Genomic DNA, 15,016 nt, shown 5'->3' with positions numbered 1-15,016 from the left:
CTGAGTGGAAACGTATCTGAATGTGAAACAGATGTTCGGGAATCCCCAAGCCGGTTAGCATGGAAACACAGATAATGTCAAGCCTTCTTGAAACTCTGCCACAAGGCCCCGTGTCAGGGTGTGTGACAAACAAAATTGTCCTTCCCACAACTACGTCAGTTTTCTGTACCACACAGTTGTGAAATCTCTCGGTTCCAAGTGCAGGTCACAACAAAACTTGAAAAATTATGCTGCACGGAAGCAAAGGACAGGCAGCCCCATATTTTGAGAGGATCTCTCTGCTGATCTAAAGTTACATGAGAATTTAATGACTGCACTGCAAATACTTTATTATTGAAAAATTTATAGTTTAGAGCAACAGTGCACGAGAGTACTTGTACAGTGTATCAGAGAACATTTAGGAAGTAAGGCCCTGGATTAGTATTTGGTTTCTCTGAGCTAATACAACAGACACTGTTACTGCAAGCTAGTACTCTCTTTCTGGGACTTGTATTTCATTGTTTTGGGCTAATATTCTCGACTGTTTCTGATAAAACATTTGCTTTGGGATCATATTCCATTTCTCTGAATTATACTGTAAGTGAGCTGGTGCTCTGACACCCTTGGATAATGCTCTGTTGCCCTGGGCTCATTCTTTGCTGCTGTATACTAGTATTCTGCCACCCTATGATGACACTTAAAGCTAGTACTCCTGCCTGGGGTTACTACTGTGATATCCCAGGGTAATGCTCTATTGCTCTGTTCTGCTGATCATGTATTCTGATTGCCCTGTTACCCCAATGTTTTCTCTGCAGTATCCTGTCTGATCTCGCACAAGATATTGAAAAAGTACCTAAATTACTTAAGCGGGTTTCATTCACACACCCCTATGCATCTGTGTTGCTGTCGTGTTTCCACAGGTCTAAGAACAAGGCAGGGTTCCCATGCAGTCTGTCTGTGAATAGTATGAGGGTGGAGGAGAGATACACAAGACGAGAAACAACAACGTCATCTTTTCCTTTTTATAGCAACTTTAATGGCACTACAAGGTTCTTTGCAAGAGCATGATCGAACAAGAAATTAACTCCATGCCACTTAAGGAGATATTACAGCTTATGATCAAAAGCTTGGTTAGAGGTTTTAAGAATCATTTTAAAAGAGAGGGAGAAGGACAGAGATGTTAAAGGGGGAGAACTTAAGGCCAAGTCAAGCGAAGGCATCACCACCAATAATAGAAGAATTAAATTTGGGGCTGATTCAAGGTGAGAGGTTGTAAGACCAGAGGAGATTACAAGGACAGGGTCAAAGCCATTGAAAACAAAGAAGAGAATTTTGAAATTGAGGTATTACCTAAACAGGAGCCACTGTAGATCAGCAAGCACAGGGGTGATGGGTGAATAGGACTTGATACAACTTGGGACATGGCAACCAGTTTTGGATGACCTTGAGTTTACGGAGAATAGTATCAAGGAAGTTGGCCAGGAATGTTGGAACAGACAAGTCTAGAGATAACAATGTCAGGGTTCAGGCTTTCAGCAGCAGATGAAAAAGCAAATCCAGGAAGGATGAGAGCTGTACCAGTAAATCAAAGAAACTGCAGATGCTGGATATACTCAGCAGGTGAGTCTGCATTTGTGGGAAGAGAAACAGAGTTAAAGTTTAAAGGCATAGACCCATCATCAGAATGTTCTGATAAGGATCTTTGACCAGAAACATTGACTCTTATTTCTCTTCCCACAGATGTGGCCTGACCTGCTGAGTATTTGCAGCAGTTTCTGTTGCCTGAGGGCTGTACCGGGTTGGGTGATGAGTGATTGGAGTGAAAGAGAAGAATGGTTCTAATGGTGACAAAGGTAGGGGCAGATGTGGTTACACAAATCAGTAGCCTCTGAAATGTGTTGAATGGAGACCCAGAAATTAGGTAGTGAATATTTTGACAGAGCTGTTGTAAAAAAAAAATGAATAGGGGGAGAGCTTTTGCCAGGGTAAGGGAGAAGGAGGTGGAGTTGGGTGCAGGTCAGGGCCTTTGGGGAAGAGTGATACAAAGAACATAATAGAAGAAAGAGCAGTGGAAGGAGGTTATTTGGTCTCATGAGCCTGCTCTGCTATTCAACAAGATTGTGGCTAATTTTTCACCTCGAATCCATTTTCCTGCCCATCTTCATATCATTTGGTTCCTCTAATATCCATAAATCTTATGGATTTCTGTGTGAATACGGTCAATGACTCAGCCTCCACGGTCCTCTTGGGTAAGAAAATTCCAAACATTCATCACCCTCTTGAGTGAAGACATTTCATTTCAGTCCTAAATGACCCACCCCTTATTTTAAGATTGTGACATGAGAGTGATCAGAGAGCCCACGTGATCGAGACAATGGGAGTCACAAAGCCAAGATGGCACAATGAAAGAGGTGACTGAGAAAAATGAGGTAGGGAGCTGACACAGGTGGGGTGATTCAGTGGAAACAGTAAGCTAATGTACAAGCTGAAATGATAGAGGGTGAGAAATTGGTAAGAAGTTACAAGATAAGGGGGGAGTGTGATCATTTAAGAACAAAGTGTATATATTTCTGCTTGCGGAAGCTGATGAATCTCTGGAATTCTCTACCACAGAAAATGGTGGAGGCTGGATCATTGGAGGTATTCAACGTAGAGGTAGATAAATTTTTGAAGGTCAGGGAGTTGAAGGCTATGGGGAACTAGCAGAGAAGACGAGTTGAGATAGATCAGCCATGATTCTATTGAATGGTGGGGTGAGCTTGAAGAGCCAGGTGGCCTGTGCATTCTCCTATTTCCTTGTGCTCATTGCAGAAACTTGGAGTGCAAAATAGTGACGATATCTCCATCAATTATCACCCATCAATCATCCACAATAATCACTTGGAATGGGAAGAGCTTTGTTCAAATAATAGACAAATGATTGGAGAGGACAAGAATTGACTGTTGAACCAGACTGCGATGTGTTATATGAAAATGGGTGTAACCCATGCCAGAGTTTATAGTTATAGCACATATAATGAGAAAGAGACTGATCACATACACCCACTCTCAATAAACTGTTTTATCATTCTGACAGCTCATAGCAACACACCCACAGCCCATCAACACACCAACATCGGGTCAAAAAACTCCCAACTCAGCAACATGCCAATCCTCCTACCCCTTGTCATTTCAAGAGTCCAGTGACAATACTCTCCTCCCACCCTCCCAACTATCACCCAGGCACCAGAGCATAGAACTGGAGGGAAGAATGAAAAACAAGGATTCACAGACCAGGTCCAGGGAGAAATAGTAAAAATTTTGGAAATTGCTGAGAAGGGTAAATAGTGATTCACTCAGCAGAGGACTGGATAGCTGTAGGAAACTCTTAAAATGTGGACTCCCTTGGCACTAATCCAGCCAAAATGAAGCTAAATAGTGCATTGAGGAGGAGAATAATGAACAGAGCTACAGCGACTGGGTTGGAACAGTAGAGAGATGTGATATTGGCAGCTTTCAAGGTATTGGTCCCTAAAATGAAGCATTGGTCCCAAGTCCATTTAGAAATCAAACATAGTCAATATAATTCTATGAAAGGGAAATCGTGTTTGATAAATTTGCTAGTTATTTGAAGATGTTATACACGAGGTGGATAAGGGAGGTCTAGGAGATGCAATGTATTTGGGTTTTCAGAGAGCATTCCATCAGAGGCCACAGAAAAGGTCACAGCACAAGATAACAGTGCATGGGGTTGGGGATAATGGCATGGATAGGACAGTGGCTAACTAACAGAAAACTGATAATTAGGATAAATGGGTTATTTTCAGATGACTAATCAATAGTTAGTGGGGTGCCAAGGGGATCAGTGCTAGGGCCTCAAACATTTACAGTAAACATGTTTCATTGAACTTGATAGTGTGGTAGTGAGGTCCCACCTGGAATTCTGTATAATTTTTGTCTCCATATTTAAGGATTGTTGCATTTGTAAGCAATCCAGAATTCACTAGGTTGATTCACATATGATGGGATTGTTGAATGAAGAAAGGCTGAGGAGATTGTGACTATACACATTGGAGAATAGAAGAATGAGAGAGGATCTTATTGAACATGTAAGATTGTGAGGGGTATTGACAGTGTGAATTCTGAAAGAATATTTTCTCTAGTAGGGACATCTGGTACTAGGGGACATAGATAGACGATTGGGACAAAGATAGGGTGACATTTCTTCTCTGATGTTTGTGACTCTTTGAAATGCTCTATCCCAGAGAGCTGTGGAGGCGCTGTCATGGAACCTGTTCAAGGTGGAGATTTACAAGCATTTGAACTACAAGGGATTCAAAGGGCATGGGAGAGGGCAGGGAAGTGTCATGGTTCCGAGTGCTGGTTCTCGATTCTGCCCCTTATCCCCATTGATGGTGCCTTGTTGTGCAGCACATGGTTTCCATGCACTACTATTTGCCTAATGACACACACCTGAGTTCCATCAGGAGACTAGTATAAGAACGCTGGTTTCACAAATACTGGTTGCCAAATTATTAGTCTATCTCTGGGTATACTTTGTCTCTCAGCTGCTTCGAGCCATTAACTCTAGAGCAGTCCTGGTTTTGCAGTTTCTCCTAGAAGTCCCGAGGCAAGATTCCTTCTGTTTGCTGTTCTGCGTTTGGTACCGAGGAAGCATCCTGAATCCGGTCTCGTTCCGGTGTTCTGCATTTGGGGTCTCTGCAATCTCGCTCTTTGTGTGACACTGTGACAGGAAGTGGTTCTGAGACCCAGAATGGATCAGCCCATGATTTCATTGAATGGCAGAGCAGACTTGGGAGACTGTCTCGCCTGCTCCTGTTTCTGTTTCTGTTTCTTATGTAGAGTATGGGTGGAGGGAGGTGATGCAGGGAGTGAGAGTGGAGAGAGGGTAGTAGGAGTGAAGGTGGAGGGGGGAAGTACAGGGAGTGAGGATGGAGGGAAGGGGTATAGATCGTGAGGTGGAAGTAAAGGTTTACAGTGAGCGGAGGAGGTACAGGGAGTAAGAGTGGATTGAGGGGTGCGAGGAATGAAATGCAGGGGGTGTGCTGGGAGCGAGGGTGCAGTGAGGTGCAACGTGAAGCTGCAGGCTGGGAATTCTCTAAGAGAATGAGGATGTGGGGAGGGGACGGGATCGGGCAGTTGGATGGGAAGGAACCGTTCGGTACGGAGAGTTGGAGAGCTGGAAAGGGGAGGAAGTCAGAGGCTGAAGGGGTAGAGACGGTCAGGGAGAGATGGGGCATACCAGCTGCATCTTGGCAAACTCGTTCTCTGACATTTTCCCTGCACTTGCTTATTCAAACGCCTTTGAAGTCTTAACTTTCTGAACTCGTTGCAAATCTCAGGGCTAAATATAGGGCGTGTGATTTCTTGGCACACATTCATTTCGTCCTAAATATAGGCGTGTGCTGATGGAAGCGCGCTGCAGCAATGTAAACCAATTTGGGGTCTCGGGGAAACACAGACAGGTCCCATCGAGACTATCTGACGTGTCCTTCACTGCCTAATGCTTAAACAAGAAGCGCAAACATATCTAATTTCACCGTCTGCCTGTGCCAAGGAAACTTTCCTTTCGGTGTCTTCCCGAAAGGTGAGATACTATCGGTTCTCCCACTCTCATCCCACACCGAATGTAAATGTCTGAGGTGACGCGTGTCTGCCTCTGCACTGACTTCCCGCGACACGCACACACACTCACGCATCTATATGTATATATACGCAGAGAACTCACACAGACTCATACATACTTTACCTGCACACACTTGCTTTGTTGCGTTTAGAAGGACCGGGGAGTTGCTCTATACTTTCTCTAGACGCCATGTGGTACCGCCATCGGGACAAATGAGGAATGTGGCCTGGAATCCTGTGTGGGACCGGATTTTAACACATAACAGGGTTCAATCCCAGAAGAAGACAGTGTTGTGGCGTTTTTAATACTCCAATCACTTTTTCTTACGGATGGATATTTCCATTTTACCCCAGATCACAATTACAATACTTTATTCTAACCGGGAGAGATTACTTCTCTGTGGTGACTGGGATGGAAATGTGCTGTGTAGTGAACTGATCACACAATAAATGTCGCTGCTCAGTTTGGGAGAAGTACCTAGAAGAGTAATTGAGGAGGGACGCCCTTGCTGCCTGTCTGATGAGAACAAAGAATCCATTCATATCACCCAAAATCACTGCTGAACCCTGCCATACCCAGCACAGTCCAGCACACCAAGTATCATTTAGCACAACCAGTAGAGTCCAGTATTGTCCAGAACACCCAGTATTATACAGCCCGGCGTACCCAGAAGAACCCAGGTTGGTTAGTACCTGCCAGGCATACCCATTACATCCCAGCAATCCTCTTACTGTCCAGCATGAGGATCACTATTGCCACAGGCCAGGAGTGGATACCATGGGCACTCAGGGCTCTGTCTCATTGCCCAGAGCAGTTACCAGTAATTCATGTCTCATTTCTGACCAGCTATATTCCACCTGTGCAGAACCATTCCTGCAATATCTTCGGAGGAGGTTGGCAGTCCTGGCTCTGTGTGGGCCAAACATGGAGGTTGTCCTCTTGTCTTATCGTCACAGATCCCATTGACTTGCAGAGGATGCATGAGGGCCAGCCAGTCTTCTCGCCATAGAACATAGAAAACCTGCAGCACAATTCAGGACCTTTGGCCCACAAAGCTGTGCCAAACCTGTCCCTACCCTAGAAATTACTAGGCTTACCCATAGCCCTCTATTTTTCTAAGCTCCATGTACCTATCCAAAAGTCTCTTAAAAGACCCCATCGTATCCGCCTCCACCACCGTTGCCGGAAGCCCATTCCACGCACTCACCACTCTCTGAGTAAAACACTTACCCCTGACATCTCCTCTGTACCTACTCCCCAGCACCTTAAACCTGTGTCCTCTTGTGGCCACCATTTCAACCCTGGGGAAAAGCCTCTGACTATCCACACGATCAATGCCTCTCATCATCTTATACACCTCTATCAGGTCCCCCCTCATCCTCCATCGCTCCAAGGGGAAAAGGCCGAGTTCACTCAACATGTTTTCATAAGGGGTGCTCCCCAATCCAGGCAACATCCTTGTAAATCTCCTTGTCTCCACATGTCTCCACAGGAATCAATTAGGAGAAATGTTCTGGGCTTTGAGTAGGTCAGTGGCTTGTAGCATCACTGCTGGAGGAGATAAGACTATTTGCATAGTGCATCACACACCTCCTCCATCTGAAGGTCTACCTGAGCGCTGCAGAGGAAGCCTGGCTAACAAACTGACAAATGTCAGAGGAGGAAGTCACCACTCAGTCTGTGCACTAGACAGGACTGCTCTTACTGCTTTCCTACAGGAGCTCGGTGCTGGTCATAAACCAACTGGTAGCCACAGTGCTTTGGTTCCTGTTGGACACTTTGATCCTGCCCCTGCTTTTACTGTCATAATGCAGAAGAAACTTGTCGATTTCTTCTTGGGCCAGCAGAAAACCAGGATTCTGCCAGTTCTGAGTCTCCTGATTGAGGAGGTCATTTAGTTGCTGATGTATGTCCATTTCCAGATGGTGACTCTCCGCTGTGGGGCCCTGCAGAATTACTTGTACGTAGAGCATCCTCCCAGATTGTGTGTGCTGGTGATGTATACTTTGTGCTGGGGCACTGCATTCAAGATAACATGAAGCTCCCGTCTCTGAGTGAGTTGCCCTGTATCGTACAGGATCTTTTCAGAGTTTGAGACATTGCCTTGAATCAGAATGCTCCAGGATAACGGGAAGTAGAACAGACCAGGATAATGGAGCAGCCAGGTACTGTCACCAAGGCTTAAAATTTAGTCAGAATCATTCAAGACCTGGGCTCTGAAACCTTTCTTGGGAGCCAGTCCCAAATAATGAGCCATTCCTCAGAAATCCTCTCTCTATACTGTATCACACTGCACACTCCCCACTTCGATGCCCTTGCCTGCCATCTGGACACACCATGGCAGTCCATTCTGCCAACAGGTGGTGAGAGGTGGTCTTCAGTGGAGACTATGGTCTCCATGTGAGAGTCCTCTGTGTTGACTTTGGGGACCTGGGGTGGAGAATGTTGCAAAGATGGTCCCATACAACAGACTTTTACATTGATTTGCAATCTCCCAGGCCTCTAGTAATTTCTGCAACCTGGATGTACATTTAGGATGCATGAGGTTGCTGCCCATGGTTGAATATTTATGGGGAGAGGTTCTCATGTTCTGGATGCACATCAGTCCTACACTCCTGATCTTTGTTCAGGGGTAGATCGTTAAGGGAACCCCCCTCATCACTCTATCCTTGGGCCTGGCCAAGGTGCCCATTGACGTCTAGGCAGCGGGCCATCCCAATGCCTGTTTATGCCGTCTGACTGCCCCTCTCTTGAGTTCACACCTGCTTTGTCTCTTGGTGTGAGAGGTATCCCCTGACTCACTGGAGCCCTTCTGAGACTGGTGGGCTCCCACCAGAACTGGAGTACATTGTGGATACAGAGAATAACATTTTTAGATCTTGTGATATTTTAATAAAGTAATTTTAAACAAAAAAAAATCAAAATCCCACATAAAAATGGAGACTAAGGGATAAAGGTAAAAAAAAGGATTAAATATAAAGTAAAGTTCCCTCAGCACACCTAACCTGCACTATCAGTGTGACCCTTCTCACAACAACCATTCTGTGGTGTATCAAGTAATATGCCCAGTTGCAGCAGAGTTACTTTGTGAGATTCTGCAGCCCAGAAAGGAAGAAAAAAAGAACAGAGAATTTTTATTCATGTCGGCTTGTCCAGAGCAGGGTTTAGGTTGTGTGCTGTGAGTTGGAATCTTTGGGATGATATTTGTGTAGTCAACGCGTGGAACAGTTCACCCACCCACACTCTGAGTGGGGCTCTGCTGTGCTCTGACTCACAGCTTGTGGCTGCAAAATAAAGTAAGTGCTTTCCTATTCGGGAAAGGAGGTTTGTAGTTTGCAGGCTGTGAATGACACATTGAAGGAATGATGCTTTGTAATGTAATTCCCATCATTCTGCTTTCCCCCTTGAGTGGGAGGTTTAGCAGGAGCTGCCCTCTAATCTCACTGTTTGTCTTGCTACACAAGTAATAATCACTCCACCCATTCCTAACATAATAACTGGCTGTAATATTGACATAGAACTCTTTAACTGTTTAAAGATTCTTCAGTCGACATGCACTCCTTAAACATGGAACAAAATGTGTGCATTTTAGTTTGGATTGAGTTATTTGAAAGCACAATCTTTTCAGAATAATGTGGCTGGTTCACTGATTGTGATTCTGGTTCCTGGCATTCACCTTCCTCTGTCTATAAATAACACTGACGTGATTGCTGATGTGATTCCTATATCTCTGTTTAAGGAGGGGGGGGGGGGGGCTTTCGTCACTTCTAAACAGCCCAGGGCCACAGAGGGAAAGCTGCTGAATATATGGTGGGAGCTGAGCAAGGTTGATAGGTGTCCAAAAACTACCACTACTGTAGGCAACTGCTGCCCAGGGAAATGTTTAAAGGTGAGCTAACTGGAGTTAGCTCTAAGCAGGAAGTGATTCAGGGAAGATAGGGTTTTAAAAAAAGAATAGTTTTAAGGAGGTCATTGAATAGGTTTAAGGAGAGGTGAGGATGCCTGAAGAGGTAAAAAGGGGTCAGAAGGACATGAGGTAGAACATGAGGCTGGAGTCAGTCACAGGCAGCTGGACCAAGAAGTGAGAAAGTTATTTATTTTTATTTTAAATTTTAATTTTATCTTATTTAAGTAGATCAGGTTCAGCTTGCCGGTGAAATGTCAATCACATTGGGCAAACCATTTCCATTTTAAGGAATCTCATTTAATCTCTGCTGCATGGAACCATCTTTTCCACATCTAACCTGTCAAACATCTTCTTTATCTGAAAGTTCCTCCTCTATTAGGTATCCCCTCCATTTCTAGAGAATTGATTCCCAACCTGTTTGATTTTTCCTGATAGTTATAACCTCACAGTTCTGATATCATTCGAGAAAATTTTTTACACATTTTCTAGGTTGTCCTTTTTTATCTGATCACTTATTCTATTGCTGTTTGTGCTTGCTGTGAATAAATTAGCCACCAAATTTCCCACATTACAGCAGTGACTACAATTCAAAAATGTAAAGAACTATTGGAAATCCTGAGGTTATGGAAGACTCAATTGAAAGGCAAGACTTTCTTTATCTAAAAATCCTTTCCTCCATATAATCCTTCCCATTTATGCACACCACCCTCACTTGAACCCAGTTTCATCCTGGCCAAGGGTCAAAGATCATTCTCAATCACGACATGCACTCCTTCTGTAACTATTATAACACTCAATCTCTGCTCACCCTCAATCACTAAACCACAGTGATACACATTCTCACAACTAGCTTGGAGCTATACTGATCTGTTCTATATTTATATATAGCAGGATTTGTTTCTGCCACATCTTACTGTCTGGTTACACTCATGCAGAATATACATGCAAGTACAATGAGAGATAGCACTGTAGGGAGAGAGGACTGTAACTCCTGTGCACGTCAGCACCTTAGGGAGAGGCAGAGACTTGTTTCCTGGTCAGAATAAGCACCTTAGGGGGAGGAGGGAAACATTCTCCAGTGAGAAAGTGTCTTGGGGAGAGCATTCCCACTGTACCAGTGAGTTAACATCTTCAGAAGAGAAGGAAACTGGTATCCCAGTGAAACTTAGCACTCTCTGGAAAGAAGGGTTATGTTTCTCAGTCACAGCCAGCAGCCTGGGGAGTTATAAATCACTGACTTTTCCACTACTATGGTGCACAGTTCTGGGTACCACACTTTAGGAAAGATGCAAGGGTGCAGAAGGGATTTACCAAAACTAGTTTGTGGATAAATTAGAGAAGCTGGAGTTGCTTTACTTGCAAAAGGGTTATGAAGGGATCTGATATTTAAAACCATGAAGAGTATAGAAAGAATAGATTGTAAGAAACAGTTTCCACTGTCAGTGTGGTGAGAAACTAAGGTAAATTAAATGAAGGTGACTGGTAAAAGAATTTTTAAAAAGCGACTCATAACATGAGAAATGCTTGTTTACTCACAAGTGGTCAGGTCAGGAATGACCAGTTAGGGGCAGTATTGGAGGCAGATTCTGTTGTCACATTCAAAAGAGAGCTGAATAGATATCAGAAAGGAAAATATTTGCAGGGCTGTTGGGAGAGGGCGAGTGGGAGTAGCTGGATCGATCTTACATAGAGCCACCAGACTTGATAGGTCAAATGGCCTTCCTCCATACTGTAATCATTCCCGTGATTTTCATACCCCGTTTAAAGTCAGCAGCATGAGACCACACCCCAATGAGAGACAGCACCGTAGGAAAGGAGAAGGATTTTAGAGGGGGGCCTGCTTTACCTAAAGAATGGTAAGTACCTGGAATGCGCTGTCCAAGAGAGTGGTTGAAGTTGGGTTGCTGACAGCATTTAAGAAGTGTCTAGATCAGCACTTGAATTGCTTAGGCACAGAAGGCTGTAGACCAGGTGCTGGGAGATAGAATTAATACAAAAGGGTTCCTACTGGTCAGCATGGGCGAGTTGCGCCAGATGATCTATTTCCATGCTATACAGTTCTATGACTCTATGAGGTCATATACCAAGCAGGGATGGGCAGTAAGTGCTGGCCTTCCCAGCAATCCCCAGATCCCAAGAAATGAATAAATAAATTAAGAACAGCTTTTCACATAAGTGGATCTGCATCAGTTGTTTGGCTGAAAGAGGATTGTTGTTAGTATTGTGAAGGAAGTTTCGTGGCCTGCCCTTTGCTGTTGAAAAGCCTCCACCCAATACATGAATGTGCTGAGCAGGAGCCGCCAAGCTATGTGTTCCTCATCCGTCTTGTGAAGGAAGTGAATCCTTGACCACACATTGTAGCTCAGCTAATGTTCTCATTTCAAGGTGAAGGTCAGCCACTTGTGGTTTTAACCTTCCTTCTCCCCGCCACCTTCTCTCTGTCGCTACTTCAGTCAGTGCCCCCAGAATACTGAAGTCTTCCTGTTAAGGAGTTTGTTGGGGTCCAGGACCATTCCTCGGGTTCCGGTTCCACCTTAAATACCGGAGCCACGTGCCTCGAGTCGCCACACCCCGAAACCATTACGTCACCCCACAACACACCGCGCTATTTGGGGTACACAATCCGTCTCCCTGACAACGATTGGCCAATGGTCGAGCCGCATGCAAAATAACCGGAGGGGAAGACGTCACTGACGGCCAATCGGAGGACAAAAAAATGACATAATGCAGTCAGGTGAACACGTGGGCGAGGGTATATAAAGGGGCAGGCGGGAGGCGAGTGGTAGTGAGCTGGGTGTCTGCGAGTGGAAGCGGACGGCTTGTGGTCAGAGCGCGGGTATAACCGAGGCGCGGAGACCGACGTCCGGGCCTCCCTTCCGAGCTGGCAGTCTGGACCCGGCATGGAAACGCCCTTCTACCATGACGATATCCTGAGCACGGTCAGCAGCATGAAGAAGAGCCTGAGCCTACCTGTGTCCGACAACGGCCTCAAGAGCCAACGCGACTCCGAGGCCCCGCTCAACTCGCCCGACCTGGGCTTCCTCAAGCTCGCGTCTCCCGATCTCGAACGCCTCATCATTCAGTCGAGCGGCCTGGTAACCACCAGCCCCGGGCCGGCCCAGAGCCTCTTCCCCCGCAGCGTGACGGACGAGCAAAACTCGTTCGCCGAGGGGTTCGTCAAGGCCCTGGAGGATCTCCACAAACAGAACCAGCTGAACGGCCTGGCCGGTCCACAGGCTCCGCTCCCTGCCCCCGGCCCGGCCTCAGGAGCTGGCGGCAGCTCCGCCGGCTTGCAACATCCCGAGCCTCCCGTCTACACTAACCTCAGCCCGTACAGCGGGACGCCGGGCCCGGCGCCGGCCGTCAGCTACAGTCCCGAGCCCTCGGCCGCCGCAACCTCCTCCTACCCGCCTCTCGGACACCCCCTCTGCCCGCAGGGCCGGCTTCAAGCCCCCAAAGACGAGCCGCAGACGGTGCCGGACGTGTCGGGTCTGGGCGACAGCCCGCCGGTCTCACCTATCGATATGGACACTCAGGAACGAATCAAGGCCGAGAGGAAGCGCCTGCGGAACCGCATCGCCGCCTCCAAGTGCAGGAAGCGCAAGCTGGAGCGCATCTCCCGGCTGGAGGACAAGGTGAAGAGCCTCAAGTGCCAGAACTCGGAGTTAGCCTCCACCGCCAGCCTGCTCCGGGAGCAGGTGGCTCAGCTCAAGCAGAAGGTGCTGACCCACGTCAACAGCGGCTGCCAGCTGCTGCTTAGTCCGCAGGTGCAAGCTTACTAGCCCCCAGGCTTGCGCAGATCCTACCCCCATGGACCATCCGAGGACTTCGCTGGTCCTTGCCTGAAACCCGGGGCAGGACACCACCCACAGGCCATCAGAGGAACCCTCGCTTTGAAGCCTTCCAGACGTCTGGGGGAGCATCCAGCCCGTGACCATTTGTTTACTCACCAGGTGCAAGCCCATTAGACTTATGGACCATGTTCCCTAGGACTCTACAGCGATGTGTGTACGCACCTCCTGTGCAGGCCATCTACAATACCCTGGCTCATGGACTACCTTCGTCTTTCAGCACCTAGCCTGCAGAGGCTTGTCCATCCACCTCTTGCGCAGAACATCACCCGATATATCCCACCAGGCTCGTGGACCATGTCTCTGATTGCCCTTCCAGCACTGAAGCTGAGTTTGAAGAGCTGCTTTGAGAGTGCTGCCTGAGGGGCAGATCAACGATGACTTTTTGAGATAGTAACTTGATTGAGTTCGGTTGACCAAAAGCCAATAGCTGTGTCTGGCACTGCATGTCTGAGTCCGTGTTGACGTGCGCTCAGTGTGTTGGTCTCTGCTGTTTGTAGAAAGCTGATGCATGGACTAGCTGTGGCCTTAAACCACCTACAGACTCTAACATCAGATGCCTGCTCGTTTTGTGCAGTGTTTGTGTTTGCATTTCAGGTGCAAACTTTTTAAATAATTGTAAATAAGTGTCTGACTCTGTTACAATATTGTTGGAATGTATGTTTTTACCATTTGAAAGATGCTCTATTTATATACAGTAATGGGAACAGTCTGATTAGATTCCTGGTTGCTATACATTCCAATATGTATTGCTACAATGTGATTTTTGAATAAAAGTATTTTATGTCTAAGATGTTAGATTTATTGTATTTGATAGCAGAGAGCCCACATTTCAAGCCTGCAGAAGCTGTGATATTTTGCATCCAGGTTTGCATTGGAAAGACTAAAGTGGGTGGATCTTGGTTCAGAGTTGGTCCTTTCCGAGGGGAATTGATAAAGCAACTGTTGTATTTTTAGTATTGCATACATGGGTGTTTTGTGAGATTGATCATTTTCAAGCTGTAATGTAGTCTGGGGAATAGGGCACTTTGCTATTCATGTTGGCTGTCAGCAATAGGTCAGTGGCAACACTTAAGGTTGTGGGTTTAAACCCTATTCAGAGAAAGCACAAAACTGTAGAATGATATGGGAGGCTGTTTCTGGACATCTTTATGCTAGGAAAAAAAAATTAATGTATTGCACTGGTTTACAAGGGTGGGGGAATTGAGACTGCTGTTTTGCTGTCTAGCTTAATAGAAACTAAATTGATCTTCTGCACTTTGTTGCTCTATTAAAACATCAGTTAGCAGTCTGGTCATTATCTTTGCAAACTGTTTATCAGCCACTCGGCAGGGCAGATAACAGTTTATTGCTCAATATGGAACCTGCACGGCCCTCTGAATTGTTCAGGAAGCTCTGTTATCTTACCTGAGTGCCTGAAGTAATCAGTGAGGAATGTTGGAATTTAGATGAGTTTGGAAATCTCATTTCTGTGCTAGAAGTTATCTGACTCCCCTGCCCTTTCCCCATAGCCCCATAATGTGTTATTTATCCAGTTCCTTTTCAAACTACCACTAGCATTTGAAAGAGTGCATTTCAACTTGCTGCTAGAATCTGATCTTACAAAAGAAAAATACAGCCAATTCCAGAAATATTAAGTAATATAAAATGGAG

At 45.9% G+C, this 15,016-nt stretch overlaps 1 protein-coding gene across 1 annotated transcript; it reads left to right on the top strand.

The window, feature by feature from the left end:
• Positions 1-12,294: 12,294 nt before the first annotated feature.
• On the top strand, positions 12,295-14,154 carry LOC127582648 (transcription factor JunD-like). Its single transcript, XM_052038131.1, has one exon. The coding sequence runs from the start codon at positions 12,413-12,415 to the stop codon at positions 13,292-13,294; it is 882 nt and encodes a 293-aa protein (XP_051894091.1). The 5' UTR covers positions 12,295-12,412; the 3' UTR covers positions 13,295-14,154.
• Positions 14,155-15,016: the final 862 nt, after the last annotated feature.

Source organism: Pristis pectinata, chromosome 24, assembly GCF_009764475.1.
Source record: "Pristis pectinata isolate sPriPec2 chromosome 24, sPriPec2.1.pri, whole genome shotgun sequence".
Lineage (NCBI taxonomy): Eukaryota > Metazoa > Chordata > Chondrichthyes > Rhinopristiformes > Pristidae > Pristis > Pristis pectinata.
Note: the sequence above shows the minus strand (reverse complement) of the source record. Positions and strands in the feature narration are given on the sequence as shown.